General features: G+C 43.7%; 2 protein-coding genes across 5 annotated transcripts in view; both read left to right on the top strand.

Moving 5' to 3' along the window:
* Ppp4r1 (protein phosphatase 4 regulatory subunit 1) overlaps nucleotides 1–7,241 on the top strand; it is a 57,278-nt gene extending 50,037 nt beyond the window's left edge. For 2 of the 4 annotated variants that reach the window (XM_041631818.1, XM_041631817.1), the window contains exons 15-20: nucleotides 1,090–1,251; nucleotides 2,198–2,298; nucleotides 3,609–3,729; nucleotides 3,815–3,949; nucleotides 4,660–4,801; nucleotides 6,152–7,239. In XM_041631818.1, coding sequence (XP_041487752.1) covers nucleotides 1,090–1,251; nucleotides 2,198–2,298; nucleotides 3,609–3,729; nucleotides 3,815–3,949; nucleotides 4,660–4,801; nucleotides 6,152–6,315 — 825 coding nt within the window. In that variant the 3' untranslated portion in view covers nucleotides 6,316–7,239. Of the gene's footprint in view, nucleotides 1–1,089; nucleotides 1,252–2,197; nucleotides 2,299–3,608; nucleotides 3,730–3,814; nucleotides 3,950–4,659; nucleotides 4,802–6,151 lie in introns of all 4 variants that reach the window. The other 2 variants (XM_041631820.1, XM_041631819.1) reach the window with 2 other exon arrangements.
* A 7,297-nt stretch (nucleotides 7,242–14,538) lies between these two features.
* On the top strand, nucleotides 14,539–15,673 carry LOC121433424 (histone H3.3C-like). The gene has a single exon (XM_041631815.1). It carries the CDS (start codon nucleotides 14,744–14,746, stop codon nucleotides 15,152–15,154), a length of 411 nt encoding a protein of 136 aa, XP_041487749.1. The 5' UTR covers nucleotides 14,539–14,743; the 3' UTR covers nucleotides 15,155–15,673.
* The last annotated feature ends 3,885 nt before the right edge of the window (nucleotides 15,674–19,558 follow it).

The raw sequence follows: 19,558 nt of genomic DNA, 5'->3' as shown, positions 1-19,558 counted from the left end.
TTTCTATGTGCCAAAAATTGGTTCCTCCTGCCTCCTATCCATCCCAAAAAACAAACCAAAAAGCCAGTAACAAAAATCCTGTCCTTTTAGTGCAATTTATACTTAGAAAGGGACTGGTTTCTGCAGGTAGTAAATGCAGTGATTATAACCATTCATGGCACAAGTGCTGTTGACTCAGCGGGATAGAACCCTCTGTGATCCAGGCCCTGACGCTTCCTAACCGCAGGCCCTGGGCAGGGAACCACAGAGCCCCACTTCCCATCCCGTGAATTCTGCCATCAGCAGTTTTCAGTCTCTGCTCTGAGAGTTCTAGGATGCCCTTACATGGCCTTTCTTTCTGTTCCATCCTCCACAGAGCCCCTCTGGCTTGTCTCTTTCATGTGGTTAGAGTGTACAGGTTTACCTTACGTGTGTGTGTGTGTGTGTGTGTGTTACACACACATCTTTTATTCTTGTGTTTCTTAAGTTGCCAGTTTCTTACAAACAAGTTTTGGGTTTTGTCCAATATAACGCAGCAGACTCTGAAGGGAAGCATCGTGTGGGGCAACAGGGGAATGCTTACTACAAGTGGACGTCAGCAGATGAGGGATCTAGTGCTCACAGAGCTAGCTACACAAGTTTGTGAACTGATTCCCAAACACTTTAATTATAAGTGAAAGGGAAACTACTTACTAGTACCATAAAGAGATCTGAAATTTTTATCATTCTATTCTGATGTAATTTGTTTTGTTTTGAGACAAGGTCTCACTATGTAGCCCTGGGTGAACTGGAACCAGGCTGGCCTCCAATTCAGAGATCCAACGCCTCTGCCTCCCAAGTGCTGGGATTAAAGACATGATGTGATTTTTTTTTTTAAGTGTATCTGTGCATGTGGGTGCCGGGAAATGTGTGCGTGCATGCACAGATCAGATTCAGCTCTCCAGATTCAGCTGGATTCAGCTCTCTTCTGCCAAGTGTGGGATCCATAAATCATGCATCTACCTGCTGAGCCATCTCACTGGCCCTGATCTAAGTTTTTGAGATTAATAGCATTTAAAGTACAACACACTTTGTGTTTAAATTTCTAACACAGTTTTTTTATTTCTACAGTGGAAAGTCCGAAGAACTTTAGCATTCTCCATCCATGAGCTTGCGGTTATTCTTGGAGATCAGTTGACAGCTGCAGATCTGGTTCCAATTTTTAATGGATTTCTAAAAGACCTTGATGAAGTCAGGATAGGTGTTCTTAAACATTTGCATGACTTTCTAAAGGTAACTTTTAAACTCTTTTGCATAAAAATGTACTAAAAGTCTACTCTAAGCCTAAATTCCTCTTTTTTTCTTTTTTGTGCTAGTAATTTTTTTTTGTTTTTAAGACAGGTTTTTATGTATTTTTTTTGTTTTTGTTTGTTTTTAAGACAGGTTTTTATGTATTTTTTTTTGTTTGTTTTTGTTTGTTTTTAAGACAGGGTTTCTCTGTGTGGCCTTGGCTATCCTGGAACTCACTCTGTAGACCAGGCTGATCTCAAACTCAGGTGGTGCGCCACCACCACCTGGCTGTTTGTTTCTTACTAAAGAAATGTAGGCATTATGTTTTGTTGGTTGTGGCATGATATGCTTTTCCAAATGTGTTCACTTAGGTAGGGATAACAGGACGTTGACACCTTCCATTAAGTTTGATCACTTTCATGTGCGGTCTACTTGATTTCCTTGAGAATCAGCCATTCTCCATGGTAGTAAGAAACTGGAGAGACAGGCCTTGAGTTCTGTGACTGTCTTATCCGTAGCCTGTTACTCTAAAGCCACAGGAGTCTGATGTGCATATGTGTGAACCACACATATGTTCAGAACCTGTGGTGGTCAGAAGGTGGGGTCTGATGGTCTGGAACCAGAGTCGCTATCATGTGACTGCTGGAAACAGCACTCCTAACCACCGAGCTTTCTCCCTTCTAACCCCTCAGACCCAGTTTTAAAACAAGGTCTGGGGAGATGGCTGCTGCACTTGCTGAAAGCCAAAGACCTGCGTCTGTCCCCATGATGGGCTATGGAGAAGGGCAGATCGCAGCAACATGAGCTAGAGCACATGAGGCTCTCTGTGGCCTCCACATGTGCCTGCACCTGCCTGCACACTTCTTTAGGGGAATTATCATTCTTCAGTCTAAAATAATGTCTGTGCCTTGTCCTAGCTAAATACAAATGTCTCCTTGTGTCACTTCAGCTTCTTCACATTGATAAGAGGAGAGAGTACCTTTATCAGCTCCAGGAGTTCTTGGTGACAGATAACAGTAGGAATTGGCGCTTTCGCGCTGAACTGGCAGAGTAAGTTCTCACCCTGTTGACGTTGACTTGCAGGGATAGGTTTGTCTCAGCTGTCCCTTTTCATGGTCCTCCTGGCCATATGCCACCCGAGCTTGTTTAGGTTCTGAGCCTTTATCGTCCCTGCCTCACCTCCCTGGCCGCCATGGAGTTGGGTATTAATAAATCTACTTGTATCCGTTCCCAGGGCGCTGTCTGTGCCCTCTGCCTGTCACTGTCACTAGGACAGCACTGCCTTTGCTGGGTGGGCTGGGATGCCGGTGCCTTTTCCTAGTGTACTGCTCCATCCTCAGCTCCCCGCTGTCCGCTCCACTGGTACCCAGCTTCAGTCTGTGCCAATGTTCAGTCTTGTGCAGGTCTTCTACAGCTGCAGGATGTTTGCTTGGTATCAAAAGAAGGCCCTTAACTTCAGTGTTTAATTTTATGTACGTCAGTGTTTCATCTTAATGTGTTACCAGTGCACCTCATGCGTGCCAACTGGAGTTACAGGTGGTAGTGAGCTGTCTGGTCAGCAACTTGAGCTGGGTTTTCTCATATTGCCTGGCACATTTTATCCTCTTGGGAATTAATGTCAGGAGGGGACTTCTTAATCCCCTTGCCCGTAGCATGTGCCCTGAAGAGCGATGGAGTCCTGTCGTGACCCGTGTGGTGGGCTAGTGCTGCTTGCTGCAGCTCTCCACTGAGCTCACTCATGCTTTTCGCTAGTCTCAGACCCTTGTAGCCAGTGGTTCTCTACCTTCCTAATGTTGCAGTCCTTTAATATAGATCCTCATGTTGTGGTGATCCCAACTATAAAATTATCTTTGTTGCTATTTAACTGTAACTTTGCTATTGGTGTGAATTCTAATGTAAATATCTGATATGCAGGATGGTCTTGGGCAGCCCGTGAAAGGGGTCAATCTACCCCTAGAGGGGTCAAAGCCCACAGGTTTGTTCTAAACCAATGCAGTAGGGAAACCATGCATAATGTCCAGTGAACAGACAAGTGCTTTGCTCTGTTCCATTCCTAAATGCTTTTAGCTCAATACCTGACACTGGGTAATACGTACAAGTGGAAACCATCTGGTGCTGCTGTCCCAACACAGAAAAAAAAAGGCCCCCCCCCCCATTCTTGGGGATGTGGCATGCCTCAAACTCACTGCTGTTGAAGTCCCCTTCTGTGTATTCCAGGAGAGCCTAGGGTTGCTCTGCACAGAAGCCTATTTGATCATAAGAACTTGTCTGATATCACAAAGTTACAACACAATTAATCTGCTGTCTTATTTTTAAACCTTGGTTGAATTTTAATTCTTTTGTCATTTATATCTTTGTAGACAGCTGATTTTACTTCTAGAATTATATAGTCCCAGAGATGTTTATGATTACTTGCGTCCCATTGCTCTGAATCTGTGTGCAGACAAAGTTTCTTCAGTCCGTTGGATTTCCTACAAGTTGGTATGTTTGAGCTCGCTGGCCTTCCCATCATTGCTGTCTAGTCACAGGACTGATGGGAGCCAGCCTTACCTTATTCTTCCTTTAGGTCAGTGAAATGGTGAAGAAACTCCACACAGCAACACCCCCAACATTTGGAGTAGATCTCATAAATGAGCTGGTAGAGAATTTTGGCAGGTGTCCGAGGTGGTCTGGTCGGCAAGCCTTCGTCTTTGTCTGCCAGGTAAGAAAGGCCTGGGCACAGGCAGTCAGACTCCTCGCAGTCCCTGCTCTTCTCGGACCTCCTCCCTTAATCTCAAGACTGAACTCACTATCTGGCCGCCTATCATGAGGTGCATGCTTCTCAAAGTTAGGCATCTGTCTGGTTCCTCCAGCCAGCTGGCATACCCACATCACCACAACACTCCATACACATGACAGTGCACACCTGAATCCAGGTTGGAAATAAAGGTATAAATCTGCCATCCTTGGTCTCCGTAATTTAAAACTGCAACTGAAGCCAGGCATGGTGGATGGAACACACTCAGCGCTTGGGAAGTAGATGCAAGACTATGATTCCTAATGACCTAAATGTAATGGGGGAAGGTAGCTGAGGGATGTAAAGATCAAGTCAAACTGGCAAAAAGCCCTAAAGTTAAAGATAAAAGGAAAGGTTCTGATTGTTTTTACCAACACCAAGGATGGGGCAGCATTCCAAGTAGACACAACCCTCTTTATCCTGACTCAAACATTGTAAATGTACTGAAGCACGATTTGGTACCTTACTTAGCACGAACAATATACGTGTATTGTTTGGGTTTGAGTTCCCTGGAATTATGGTCTAAATATGCACACAAAAGTCCATACCCCTTAAGTTGTCACTTAGGGCTCTGGCCTCTGTATGATGGTTTGGGCACTAGCCCAACAGCTGAAGCACGTGCTTCTTTCCCCCAGACTGTCATTGAAGATGACTGCCTCCCCATGGACCAGTTTGCTGTGCACCTGATGCCACATCTGCTGACCTTGGCCAATGACAGGGTTCCAAACGTTAGAGTGCTGCTTGCAAAAACCCTACGACAGACTCTGCTAGAGAAAGGTGGGTGGCGGTGATAGGGTAGTGTGGGCAGCAAGGAGGTTCTGGTCACACCTGAACAATAAAGAACCTGACAGGAAGATAAGTTGATGGTTTCTGCAGAGTGTATAGAACACTAACGGTCTTTTAATTAAGATATTGGTATGTGGGCGGAAATTTTCGCTAATCCTATGCATATTTTTATAGCTTAAAACTTTAAATTTATTTTTAGTTTATGTGCATTGGTGTTTTGCCTGCATGTATGCCTGTCTGTGAAGGTGTCAGATCTTGGAGTTACAGACAGTTCTGAACTGCCAGTGGGTGCTAGAAATTGAACCGGGGACCTCTGGAAGAATAGCCAGTGCTCTTAACCACGGAGCCCTCTCTCCAGCCCAAAACTTGGCAGTCGTAAAGGTTTGGTAATGATGGTGTCTGGGGAGACGGTTCAGTCTGTTTTGCTCTGCAGGCGCATTTGATTCCAAGAACCTATGTAAAAAAGGGGGTGTGGGCATGGGCTGATGCTCAAATGCTTTGAGGTAAAAACTGGAGACCACTGAGGTTCAGTGAGTCTGTCTCAAAATAAGAGGTGGAATACAATCAAGGAAAACATTTAGCTGGCCTCCAAACACGGTGCACCTCTAGTTGCACACACCCAGACACATTCATACATATGCAAAACTTTTAATAATTTGAGTAAGAGGAGCCAAACTGGTTCTGCAGGTTAAAGCATTTGCTGCCAAGCCTGAAGACCTGAGTTCAATCCTCATTACCCACAGGATAAAAGAGCACCAACTCCTAAAAGTTGTTCTCTGCCCTCTCCATGTGCCACGGCTTACATATCCACTTGACTGTTGGCGTTGCAGCTGAGGGTCAAGGAGGTTTGTCTTTTTCCTCCATTCACCAGGCACAAGACACGGGCACCGCATATTTGTCTTGTTGGTTTGGGTACTGACTGCATCTCCAGATGCACAGAAAGTTGAGTGTGTGAATTCGTGACTGAAGCATGAAAGAAACTTGTAGTGACCTCATACAATGTAAATAAATCAATGCTGCTTTCTGTCTATGCAATATGTATACGTTTTTAAATGACTAAAGAAAATTTGTATTTTTCCAGAAAAGGGGTGCATATATAGTTTTTTCTGGGCATGAGCTTAATTCACTATCAAGAGATTTGTCTATCATAAAAACAATAAATCTTATCTTTTGATTCTAGTGGTTTTTCTTTTCCTCGCAACAAACGAGTTGCAGACTATTTGAGTCATGGTTACTTATACTTGGGAAGAGCTGTATTTATTAGACAGTGAGCTTTTTATACGTGCCTATATTGCTCCAAAACTGCAGAACTAATCTGTGTACTGCTCGTGTCACTTGCAGAATATTTCCTGGCCTCTGCCAGCTGCCATCAGGAGGCCGTGGAACAGACCATCATGGCCCTGCAGATGGACCGGGACAGTGACGTCAAGTACTTTGCGAGCATCCACCCATCCAGCACCAAAGTCTCTGAAGATGCGATGAGTACAGCTTCCTCCACTTACTGAGACCCAGAATCGCGTGTCCTTCCTGTTTCTACCAGAGCCAGGCCTGACTGCCCTGCACCAGTCTGCAACAGCTATGGGGGGACCTTCCTCCTGCCAACTCATTCGCAGGTGCAAGTTGCCTACTCCCAATACCAGTGGTTTTAAGAGTCAAGAGAAAGTACAGTAAACACTATTATCTTATCTTGACTTAAGGGAAAGTAATTTCTCAGAGGATTATAACTGTCACCAAAGCCTTAACTTGTTACTTCATCTTCCTGACTGAATGACTTGAATTGGCAGAGCATTTTCCCTTTGGAAAGGATGAGGTTCCCAGAGATCTGCATTGCTTTCTCCTGGTTTTATTTAATGGCTGATAATTGAGATTCTCAAGGCCGGAGGTGGATGTGCACGTTGGGAAAGACCTTCAGTATTAGCCTAAGCATTCCTTACAGGTGCGGAGCCTGTTCAGCTCCTTGGCTGCCCTGCCCAGCCCTCAGTGTGAATAGTTCTTGGCATATATAAATGACAAAGGAGATTTTTTTCTCCTAAGGGCTTGATGTTAACACTAAATAGAATTTTGACTCCTATTGCAGCACATTGCTGTACACATTTACAGAATGTTTGCAGAATCTCTCTCCTGATTTCTTTCATGCTGGTCATGACCTGAAGGAAATTTCTTAGCACGAATATTGTGTCAGGTGTTTTAACTTGATCATGGTCAGCTCTGAGGTGCAACCTTTTCGTCCCATGCTGCACACACCTGTGACCACTCTGGGGCGTGCAGCCTTAATCATGCTGTTAGAACTGTTGTGGTACAAGTTCCAAATAAAATTTATTAATAGGATCTATAAAGAGATATCACCCACTTCGTTTTCTTTTTTTCTTTTTTTTTTAAATATTTATTTATTTATTATATATATATATATATATATACAATGTTCTGTCTGTGTGTATCCCTGCAGGCCAGGAGAGGGCACCAGACCTCATTACAGATGGTTGTGAGCCACCATGTGGTTGCTGGGAACTGAACTCAGGACCTTTGGAAGAGCAGGCAATGCTCTTAACCACTGAGCCATCTCTCCAGCCCCCCACCCACTTCGTTTTCTAAATGTCTACAAATAAATGTAATGTGTGACCTGTATTACTTAGCTAGCATAAGATGGGGGAAAGATTAAAATGTCTTCACCTAGCTCGGTAGTCTGTTTGAAATCTGCCAGGTGTTCATCCATCACTCCTTGGCAGACAGCAGCCTAAAGACCAGGGATGCTGAGATCAGCAACCTTATCCTGAAGCTTCTGAAATATAGAGAGACACCTCCAAGTCTCAATTTACTTATCTATATGGGAACTAGAAAAACCCTGTTTCCCACAGAGTTGTGTAATTACATGAGGGCGTGCGAAGGCACTGTGTTGCAATGCAGAGTCTAGTTCCTGCTGTGCAATCCCTGTCTGTTCTGCGGTCCCAGTGACGGGCTGACTTATACTGGTCGGAACTGCTATCAGAAGACATAGATTGCTTCCATGTAAACTCCTACAGACAAGCCTGTGCAATAAAAATGGAAGTGTGGGTAAGAAATGCACGCTAACACTCATGGGTGGGCCAGGACAGTAATTGCTCTGGGTGTTGGCTCGCAGACTTCTGAAGACAACACCAGAGCTGTGTGTGGGGAGAGGGTCATCTCCCCTTAGTTTGCTCTAACTGCAGATTTTCACGTTCTACAACAGTAATCTTGCCCCTCAGAACTTCGGTTCTGTAACTGATGTTAGCAGGTGCAGTTTCTGAAGACAGTGGCAATGGAAACTATTTTAGGGTGAAGCGAGTCAAGAGTGCTAAAAGGTGTAGCCCCTAGACACCAGGCCTCCTTCAGAGCTCAGTGCAGTCTCTGCAGACAGGCGCAACACAGTGCGCACAAAAGCCTTCCTGGTGAATTACTCTCCAGTGAATCCAAACTAAGAAAAAGGGTCTTCATAACCAAAACAACTTGAGAAGGAAGTCAGGGCAGGCGCCGTGGAGGAACAGTGCTTACTGGCATGTTCTGTAGAGCCCAGGACCACTTGCCCAAGGGGCAGCATTACCGACATGGGGCTGAAAAAGTCAAGGAAATGCCCTACATCAATTACGAGGTTCCCCCTTTCCAGGTGACTCCAGTTTGACAAAAAACTAACTTGCATAATTAGCCCTTCGCTGACGCACAAATACATCACTATTCAACCATCACCTTTCCTTTGTCCCCAGTCTGTCACACAGAGGTCCTGTCTTTAAATTTTTCAACACTTTTACTAGTTCAAGATCTCTTGTCCCTTAATTGTGGACTCCTATAAAATAATAAACAACTTATAATTTCTTATTCCAAAAGGAGAACAGTACACAGTAAGAGTCAGATCAGTGAAATCCTGAGCTCCCAATCTTCAGGTCCCATGAGCTTTGCCCCCACGACTTGTCTCAGCAGGCATGCTCTGCTCTACACTGCTGCGATCCTTGTTATCTAGTAATGGTCCTGGCTCTGCAACGTGCTGACGTCGTCACTGTGCCTGAGGCTGCAAGAACCTTTCCTGGCTCTTTAGGACCCTTAGCTTCTCTCCAAGACCCCTTCAATCCTGGAGCCTCCCCTACAACCGAGTCACAGTCCCTTCGCCCTGGCCTCCTGATTCCAGACCTCAGCAGCTCTCACACCCTCAAAACCAGGACCAATTGCCAGGCTGAGCTACCAAACTTTGTGATGCAGCATTGCCCGTCCTGGACCACACCTGTGTGCTGACCCTTAGGAAATACTCCCCAGAGACTTGACCTCAGTGATGCTGGGTTTTCAGCCTGAGCTAACCAGCACCAGCTGTCTCAGTAGAGCAAACACTTCACTCAGTGGTACTGGTCCCGTGTTAATCACAGTTCATTTTCCAACCCTAGCTGACCAAAACACAAATACTGTATTCCAAATGTCACACAAACAGCAATAGTCTTTGAGGGACTCTCAAACTTCCCAAGTCAGAACCCCACGCTGCATTTCTCGCAGTATTTACCAAGTTACTGCAACAGCTCATTAAGCCAAGCACTTGACCGTTTTTGCAGGACGAGTTCCTCACAGTCAAATCTGCCACAGCAATGCTCTACTTCAGGACCAACTGCCATCCTGGTTTGTTTGATGTGATAAACACTAGGACCAAAAGCAACTTGGGAAGGCAAGGGTTTGTTTCATATGACAGATCATAATTTACCATCAAGGGATGCTAGGACAGGAGCCTGGAGGTAGGAACTGAAGCAGAGTGGAGGAGCACTGCATACCGGAAAGCAGACAGTGATGGAGCACTGCGTACCAGGAAGCAGATGGTGGAGGACCACTGCGTACCGGGAAGCAGACGGTGGAGGAGCACTGCATACCAGGAAGCAGACGGTAGAGGAGCACTGTGTACCGGGAAGCAGACTGTAGTGGAACACTGCTTACCGAGAAGCAGACGGTGGAGGACCACTGTGTACCGGGAAGCAGACGGTGGAGGACCATTGTGTACCGGGAAGCAGACGGTGGAGGACCACTGTGTACCGGGAAGCAGACGGTGGAGGACCACTGCATACGGGGAAGCAGATGGTGGAGGAGCACTATCTACTGGCTAGCTTCCCAAGGCTTGCACAACTTGCTGCTGCTGCCTTTTTTTATTTTTTTAGCTATGGAGCCTGTCCTGGAACTCGCCCTGTAGACCAGGTTGGCCTCAAACTCACAGAGATCCGCCTGCCTCTGCCTCCCGAGTGCTGGGATGAAAGGCGTGCACCACCGCTGCCTGGCTCAACTTGTTTCTTTTACACACCCAGGACAGGGTGGCACTGTCCACAGTGGGCTGGCATTCCCATACCAGTCATTAGTTTTTAGAATAAGGAAGAAAGATGCTTTGCCAGTCTGATGGAGGCGGTCCCTTAGCCGACACCCCGTCTTCCTAGATATAGCTAGTGCTGTGTCCAGCTGTCAGACCCAACATAGGAGACAGCTGCTCTGGCTTCCATGCCTTGATCACCGTCAATCCCTGAAGGAAGTCAGGGCAAGAGCAGAACAGGAACTGGAGGAACATAGCTTACTAGCGTGCTCCCCCATGGCTTACTACAATTCAGGACTACCTGCCCAGGGATGACAGCCCCCCTCCCCCATATCAATCACTGGTCAAAAAAATGCCTCACAGCCCACTGTGATGGAGACAGACCAACCAACCTCAATGGAGGTTACTTTTCCCCTAGTAACTCATCTGTGCCAGGTTGACAAAAACTAACCAGTATACACGTCACCTTCTAATATCAGCTCCTCAGCAAATGACATGGCGAGATGCTCAGGAACAGCCTGCCGGATGCAGGACGCAGTAGGAGCTAAGGGAAAAAACATACAGCTACCTATCCCAGGGAAAAGCTGACAGCAGTTAGTACTTGAATTTTCTTGATGTAAAAGTGAGTAAGGGATAATGTATCCCCTTGACATTTTATGAACAGTTCATAATCATAATAATACCTTACAGCTACTTGATGCTGTGTAGCCAACCATGGAAGGTCCTTGTTGGACTATGGAGTAGGTGAATGTCCACAAAATCTCAGTACCTCACCTCAAAAGGAAATAACAGTTATTCTGGAACCAGATGTGAACATCTGCTCTGGCCCAGGAACAAACTCAGCTTACCCCAAATACCATGTTCCAATGTGGCAACAGTTTCATGAAGTTTTTCTAGCAACAGGACAAAGGAAGATCTAAATCATGACCCTTTTCACGTTGTGGAAACATTGGGTGGTTAGTGACTGCAAAACTGAATGGTGGTGTGGCCTCGTTATCTCGTGACTGGTTGAAATTAGTGGTTTGCTGAGAACACATTGTGAGGTGAGTGGGACATAAGGGTGGGCAAAGAATGGCTCTCAAGGAAACTAAGATCAGCACAGGCAGTGTGGCTTTGCTCTGCAGCGTTTTGCCTCCCTAGCCACCAAGGTCAGTCATCTAGCCGTGGGATTTAGTACGGCTGCAGCCCCTCTCGCCACTTCTGCTCACTATGGAGAAAACCTGACTTCAGACTCAGCTTGGCCACCTCTCCCCAGGCCCCCTTAGGAAGTGTTTGCAGCTTCTGACGTCAGTCAGCTTTGCTGGCAGTTCCTGTTTGCTTGCAGGGTTGTCTAGGGGAATGGCCACTTACTTGGTACATGACCTTTCTTCCTGAGGTCTTGGAGTTAACTGTGGTACTCACACTAGTTTGTTTTAACCCTAGAACTTTACACTAAGAGCTGGCAGGCTTTGTTACAGAATACCTGTATTCGTTGGCTCTTTTGGCTACTGCACAGGCAGTGGGCAGCATGGCCCCAGCTCACCTTACACCTAGCTGCTGAGGTCCCGTTTCTCTGGAGGCATCTCATTGCCTGCCTGAACCATCAGCCATGCTCGGCTATCAGGAACAGATACTGAGTGGCTGCACAGGGCAGAGGTGCAGGGCCTCGAGTGGGAAGGTTCTGAGAGGTGCTTCCAACCCAATGGTGTTTCTACGCAGGCTTCCACAAGACAGAGCAAAGCAAAGAAGCTCCTGCCAACTCAGTCTTCTGGCCCGTCCTAGCAGAGAAACTGCCTGGAATCAAGTGCATGCACACAGACTATGGATGGCTTCTACTGCATTTTACAGTCCCCGCCTTTCTGGTCCACACAGACCAGGGCCACTGCGGGTGGAGCTCCCACAGGGACTCTGAGTTTAAAGTGGCTTCCTGAAAACCTACAGAGTGTCTCTCATCCCACAACACTAAATCCTGATTCTAAACTGAGGGTGGGGAGTGGCCCAGCCCTCAGACACCTGCTAGAATTTCATTCTTAGGCAGCAGAGGAAGGTTCTATGACAACCGCCCCACAGACAAGGTGAAGAGAGGCAAAGATGACCTGGGAGCCCATAGTCCAAAGTAGGGAGGCAGGGGAGCGAGGCTGCTGGCCTCCTTGGCTCTCGTTTACTAAGATTATCCTGGGATGTTATTGTGCATTTGAATTAGTGAGGACCTGGTAACTGAGGGGGCAGTGTAAATTCACACCTCAAAATCCTAGCTACTCCAGCAGAGAGCCAGGGGAGTGGGCTAGCAGGATGCGTGATAGCACACACTGAGTCTGATTCTGGGATCCTGCAAAGTACATCAGTATTGTTTTAACTTTCATGTTACCCATGACTGCAGGTATGTCTGTTTCCCACGTGGGTCAGTGTGGGCAGAGGCCAGAAGAGGGTGCTGGATCCCTTGGAACTAGACTTACAGATAGTAGGTAGCTGCCTATGGGTACTGGGAATTGAACCCAGGTTCTCCAGAGGAACGGCTAGTGTTCTTGACCCGAGTCATCTCTCCAGCCCCCCAAATCAGTGTTTCAAAGGCACTGTGCCCAGGTTCATAGCCCACTTAGCAACGATCAGACTGACATGACCACAATAGGTGGAGAACAAATCTATACCCGAGAAAGTATCTGGGGAACAGCAAGAACCATTCAGTTTCCAAGGACACCACAAACTACCCCGTCTATTCCACTTAGCTCATTGTTTTGTTTTGTTTTTTTAAATAAATTTTATTTATTATGTATAAAGTGCTCTGCCCACATGTATTTCTGCAGGCCAGAAGAGGGCACCAGATCTCATTACAGATGGTTGTGAGCCACCATGTGGATGCTGGGAATTGAACTCAGGACCTTTGGAAGAGCAGGCAGAGCTCTTAACCACAGAGCCATCTCCACAGCCCCCACTTAGCTCATTGTTAAGCAGTTCTTAGGCCCAGCACCTCTGCAGTGGAGACAACTGACCGTTTCCGAGTTGAGACGCCACAGCAGGGTGGCCAGATGTAGCAAATCAAAACACAAGGCTACTCACTAGAGTCCTATGAACACTGAAAACATTTGGTGACTGCATTTTAGACATAAGGAGGACTCTGTTTTAACCTAAGCGAACAGAAGGAAGCCAAGGGATGGTACACACTCAGGTACCAGGCTGTCACGGGGTCATGGCTGGCCCCATCCACACGATTTGTAACCATTCTTCCCATCAACTGCCCTTTCCATGTTAAGTCTGACAGCAAGGAACACTAATGCAAATTTTTTTTTAATGTCTATGTGAGAAATTCAAGACATCTGATGGACCTTTGCAGCTAAAGACACCTCCCACAAAAGGGATTCTTGCTTTCTCTACTTAGAACTGGAATATTCAGCACTGCCTTGCCTGGATCTACAGGCCACAGCCCCAGACAGCAGCCAGAAGTATGGGCATGAACTCAGGGAGAACCACCATGTTCCTCCATATTCACCTACTCTGACTCTACTGGAGGCCCTGGGACCAGGGTGAGTGGGGAAACACTAGTTTCTCATCTCTAGCCGTAGTGACATAGATGCCGCCATCTGGAAAAGGGTAGACAGGATCAGGTTGGCCTTGTGGTCAGTGGTGTGCCTGACAGACAGAACAAAGACTTAGGTTCCAATGCCCAGGATTTTACATGTAAAATTTTACATATACATCCAACAATAGTGTGTGCCTATAACCCTGCTACTGGGGCATGTAGGAAGCAAATAGGTAGACTCCCAAATTCATTGGCCAGCCAATCTTGCAGCAATATGAATACCACAAATGCAAGCATAAACAACAGAATGAGATGGAAGAGAGAAATCTCAGGTGCTGAAGATACAATAGAGGAAATAGATTCATCGGTCAAAGAAAATGTTAAATCCAAGAAATTCTTAACACAAAATATCCAAGAAGTCTGGAAAACCATGAAAAGACCAAACCTAGGGATAATAGGGATAGAAGAAGGAAAAGTCCAATTCAAAGGCAAAGAAAATATATTCAACAAAATCATAGAAGAAAACTTTCCCAACCTCAAGATATGCCTATGAAAATACAAAAAGCTTATAGAACACAAAGTGGACAAAAAAAATGCCCCAATATCATATAACAATCAAAACACACACACAAAAAAACAAACCAGGTGGGCTGGAGAGACGGCTCAGAGGTAAAGAACACTGGCTACTCTTCCAGAGGTCCTGAGTTCAATTCCCAGCAACCACATGGTGGCTCACAACCATCTGTAATAAGATCTGGTGCCCTCTTCTATACTGTAGGTAGGATACATGCAGGAAGAACCCTGTATACATAAAAATAAAAAAAATCTTAAAAAAACAAACAAACAAACCAGAATAAAGGAAAAATATTAAGAGCTGCAGAGAAAAAGGTCAACTAACATATAAAGGCAGACCTATCAGAATTACACCTGACTTCTCAATGGAAACTCTGAAAGCCAGGAGGTTCTATATAGACATTCTGCAGACACTAAGAGACCACGGATGCCATCCCAGCTACTATACCCAGCAAAGCTTTTAATCACCATAGATTGAAAATAAGATATTCCATGCACCGCTGCTCTCTAACGCCAGCGCCGCCTCTCGCTTGCCGAGCTCCAGCCGAAGGAGAAGGGGGGTAAGTGAGGTGCCCATACCATGGCTAGTACAAAGCAGACTGCCCATAAATCCACCAGTGGTAAAGCACCCAGGAAACAACTGGCTACAAAAGCCACTCGCAAGAGTGCGCCCTCTACTGGAGGGGTGAAGAAACCTCATCGTTACAGGCCTGGTACTGTGGCACTCCGGGAAATCAGACGCTATCAGAAATCCACTGAACTTCTGATCCACAAACTCCCCTTCCAGCATCTGGTCCGAGAAATTGCTCAGGACTTCAAAACAGATCTGCGCTTCCAGACTGCAGATATTGGTGCTTTGCAGGAGGCAAGTGAGGCCTATCTGGTTGGCCTTTTTGAAGATACCAACCTGTGTGCTATCCATGCCAAACGGGTAACAATTATGCCAAAAGATATCCAGCTAGCACGCTGCATACGCGGAGAATGTGCTTAAGAGTCCACTATGAGGGGAAACATTTCATTCTCAAAAAATTTTTTTTCTCTTCTTCCTGTTATCGGTAGTTCTGAATGTTAGATATTTTTTTCATGGGGTCAAAAGGTACCTAAGTATATGATTGCGAGCGGAAAAATAGGGGACAGAAATCAGGTCCTGGCAGCTTTTCCATTTTCATTTGTGTGTGAATTTTTAATATAAATGCAAGATGTAAAGCATTAATGCAAGCAAAATGTTTCAGTGAACACATTTCAACAGTTCAACTTTATAAAAATTATAAATAAAGCTGTTAAAATTTTCTGGACAATGCCAGCATTTGGATTTTTTTTAAATAAGTAAATTTCTTATTGACGGCAACTAAATGGTGTTTGTAGCATTTTTATCATACAGTAGATTCCATCATTCACTATACTTTTCTAACTGAGTTGTCCTACATGCAAGTACATGTTTTTAATGTTGTCTGTCTTCTGTGCTGTTCCTGTAAGTTTGCTATTAAAATACATTAAACTATAAAAAAAAGATATTCCATGACAAAACCAGATTTAAACAATACTTATCCACAAATTCAACTCTACAGAAAGTACTAGAAGAAAAACTCAAACCCAAGGAAGTCAACTACATCCACAAAAACACAGGCAATAAATGAGCTCACAGCAACAAATCCTAAAGAAGAGAAATGCACACATAATGCCATAAACAACAAAAAACAAAAATAACATAAGTAGCAATCATTGGTTATTAATATCCCTTAATATAAATGGACTCAATCCACCTATAAAAAACACAGGCTAATAAACTGGGTATGAAAACAGAATCCATCATTCTACAGCATATAAGAAACTTCAACCTCAAAGACAGACATTACCTCAGAGTAACGGGTTGGGAAAAAAATCCAATCAAATGGACCTAAGAAACAAGCTAGTATAGCTATCCTAATATTTAACAAAATAGGCTTCAAACTAAAACTAGTCAAAAGAGATGAAGAAGGTCATTTCATATTAGTCACAGAAAAAAAAAACATCAAGATGAAGTCTCAATTCTGAACATTTATGCCCAAAATAGAAGGGTACCCACATTTGTAAAAGAAACATTACTAAAGTTTAAATCATACATCAATCCCCAAACATTAATAGTGGGAGATATCAACACCTCACTCTCACCACTTCAGGACGGCCAGACAGAAATTTAACGGAGAAAAAAGGGAACTAACAGATGGTATGACTCAAATGGACTTAACAAGTATCTATAAAACATTTCCACACAAACACAAGAAAATACCTTCTCAGCACCTCATGAAGCCTTCTCTGAAACTGACCACATATTCAGTAACAAAGCAAGCCTCAACAGATACAAAAAAAAAAAAAAAAGAATTCAACAGCAACACTAAATCCAGAAAGCCTACAAACACATGGAAATTGAACAATGTTCAACTTGAATCACTACTGGGTCTAGGAAGAAATAAGCAAGACTTCCTAAATTTTAAGAAAATGACCGCACAACATACCAAAATTTATGGGACACAATGAAAGCAGTGCTAAGAGGAAAGTTTATAGCACTAAATGCCTATATAAAAGCTGGAGAAACCACACACTAGCAACTTAACAGCTCTAGAACAAAAAGAAGCAGACTCACCCAAGAGGAGTAGATGGCGGGAAATAATCAAATTGAGGGCTGAAATCAATAAAATAAAAACAAAACAATAGAAAGAATCAATGAGACAAAGAGCTGGTTCTTTGAGAAAAATCAAGTAAATTGGCAAACCTTTATCCAACCTAATCAAAAGGCAGAGAGAGAATATATAATGAAAAGGAAGACATAAAAACAGACACTGAGGAAATCCAGAGAATTATCAGGTCATACTTTAAAAATCTATACCCCAGGGCTGGAGAGATGGCTCAGTGGTTAAGAGCATTGCCTGCTCTTTCAAAGGTCCTGAGTTCAATTCCCAGCAACCACATGGTGGCTCACAACCATCTGTAATGAGGCCTGGTGCCCTCTTCTGGCCTGCAGGGGTACGTGTAGGCAGAACATTGTATACATAATAAATAAATAAATAAATATTTTAAAAAAATTAAAAAAAAATCTATACCCCACAAGATTGAAAGATTTAAAGGAAATGGACGATTTTCTGGATAGGTATCGCATACCAAAATTAAGCCAAGATCAGATAAACAAATAGACATATAACCTATAAGGAAATCATCGAAACAGTCTTCAAAAGCCTCCCAACCAAAAAAAAGCCCAGGGTCAGATCAGGCTGAAGGTGGAGGGAGAGGAAAAAGAAGTGGGAACTGGGATTAATATGTAAAATGAGAAAAGACAGACAAACCCTTAGCCAAACTAACCAGGCAGAGAGAGAATATCTAAATTAACAAAATCAGAAATGAAAAGGGAAACATAACAGACACTAAGGAAAACCAAAGAATCATTAGGTAATACTTCAAAAACCTGTACTCCACAAAATTGGAAAATCTAAAGAAATGGACAATTTTCTGGATAGATAACACATACCAAAATGCAATCAAAATAAACAATTTAAATTAATAGACCTGGAACCCCCAAACAAGAAAAGCAGTCATCGAAAGTCTCCCCCACCGGTCCCCAAAAAACCAGGACCAGATGATTTCAGCGCAGAATTCTATCAGAATTTCAAAGAACTAATATCAATATTCCTCAAACTATTCCACACAATAGAAGCAGAGGAAACATTGCCAAACTCTTTTTATGAGGCTATAGTTACCCTGATATCCAAACTACACAAAGACACAGAAGAAAGAAAATTACAGACAAATCTCACTCATGAACATTGATGCAAAAATAATAAAATAGTGGCAAACCTAATCCAAGAACACATCAGAAAAATCATACACCATGATCAAGTAGGCTTCAGCCCAGAGATGCGGGGATAGTACAACATATGAAAATCTGTCAATGTAACCCATCATATAAGCAAACAGAGAGAAAAAAACCACCACATGATCACCTTATTAGATGCAGAAAAAGCCTTTGACGATGATGAAAGTCTTCATGATGAAGGTCTGGGGAGAGATCAGGGATACAAGGAACATTCCTAAACAAAGGAAAGGCAATTTACAGCAAGCTAACAACCAATACCAAACTAAATGGAGAGAAATTCAAAGCAATTCCTCTATAAACAAGGCTGTCCATTCTCTCCATATCTATTCAATACTCAAAGCTCTAGCTAAAGTAATAAGACAACAAAAGGAGAACAATGGGATGGGATACAAACTGAAAAGGAAGTCAAACTTTCGCTATTTGCTGATGATATGATAGTATATATAAGTGACCCCAAAAATTCTACCAGGGAACTCCTACATCTGATAAACATCTTCAGTAATGTGGCAGGATACAAGATTAACTATAAAAAAAAAATCAGTAGACCTCCTATATACAGATAATAAAGGGACTAAGAAAGATATCAGAAAAACATCACCCTTCACAATAGCCACAAACAACATAAAATACCTTGGGGTGATTCTAACTAAAAAGTGAAAGACCTGTTCAACAAGAACTTTAAGTCTTTAAAGAAAGAAATTGAAGAAGAAATCAGAAAATGAAGAGTTCTTCCATGCTCATGGATCGGTAGGATCAAGATAGTAAAAATGGCAATCTTACCAAAAACAATCTACAGATTCAATGCAATCCCCATCAAAATCCCAGCACAATTCTTCATAGAACTTGAAAGAACAATACTCAACTTCATATGAAAAAACAAAAAAACCCAGGATACCCACAACCACCTTGTACAATAAAGGAACTTCTGGAGGCATCACCATCCCTGAGTTCAAACTCTTTATAGAGCTACAGCTTGGTACTGGCATAAAAACAGACAAGTGAAGCCGGGTGATGGTGGCGCACGCCTTTAATCCCAGCACTCGGGAGGCAGAGGCAGGTGGATCTCTGTGAGTTCGAGACCAGCCTGGTCTACAGAGCTAGTTCCAGGACAGGCTCCAAAGCCACAGAGAAACCCTGTCTCGAAAAACCAAAAAAAAAAAAAAAACAAAAAAAAAAAAAAACAGACAAGTGAATCAATGGAAAAGAGTCAAAGACACTGATATTAACCCACACACCCATGACCACCTGATTTTTGACGAAGACACTAAAAATATCAAATGGAAAAAAAGAAAGCATATTCAACAAATGGTGCTGGTATAACTGGATGTCACCATGTAAAAGAATGAAAATAGACCCATATCTATTGCCATGCATAAAACTCAAGTCCAAATGGATCAAAGACCTCAACATAAATCCAACCACACTGAACCTCATAGAAAAGAAAGTGGGAAGTACACTTGAATGCATTGGCACAGGAGACCACTTCCTAAATATAACACCAGTAGAACAGACACTGAGAGTAACAATTAATAAATGGGACCTTTTGAA

This window comes from Microtus oregoni, unplaced genomic scaffold (genome assembly GCF_018167655.1).
Source record: "Microtus oregoni isolate MIOR12 unplaced genomic scaffold, Mior012 000038F_ref0000394, whole genome shotgun sequence".
Taxonomy (NCBI): Eukaryota; Metazoa; Chordata; class Mammalia; order Rodentia; family Cricetidae; genus Microtus; species Microtus oregoni.
This window is presented reverse-complemented; position numbering and strand designations above follow the sequence as displayed.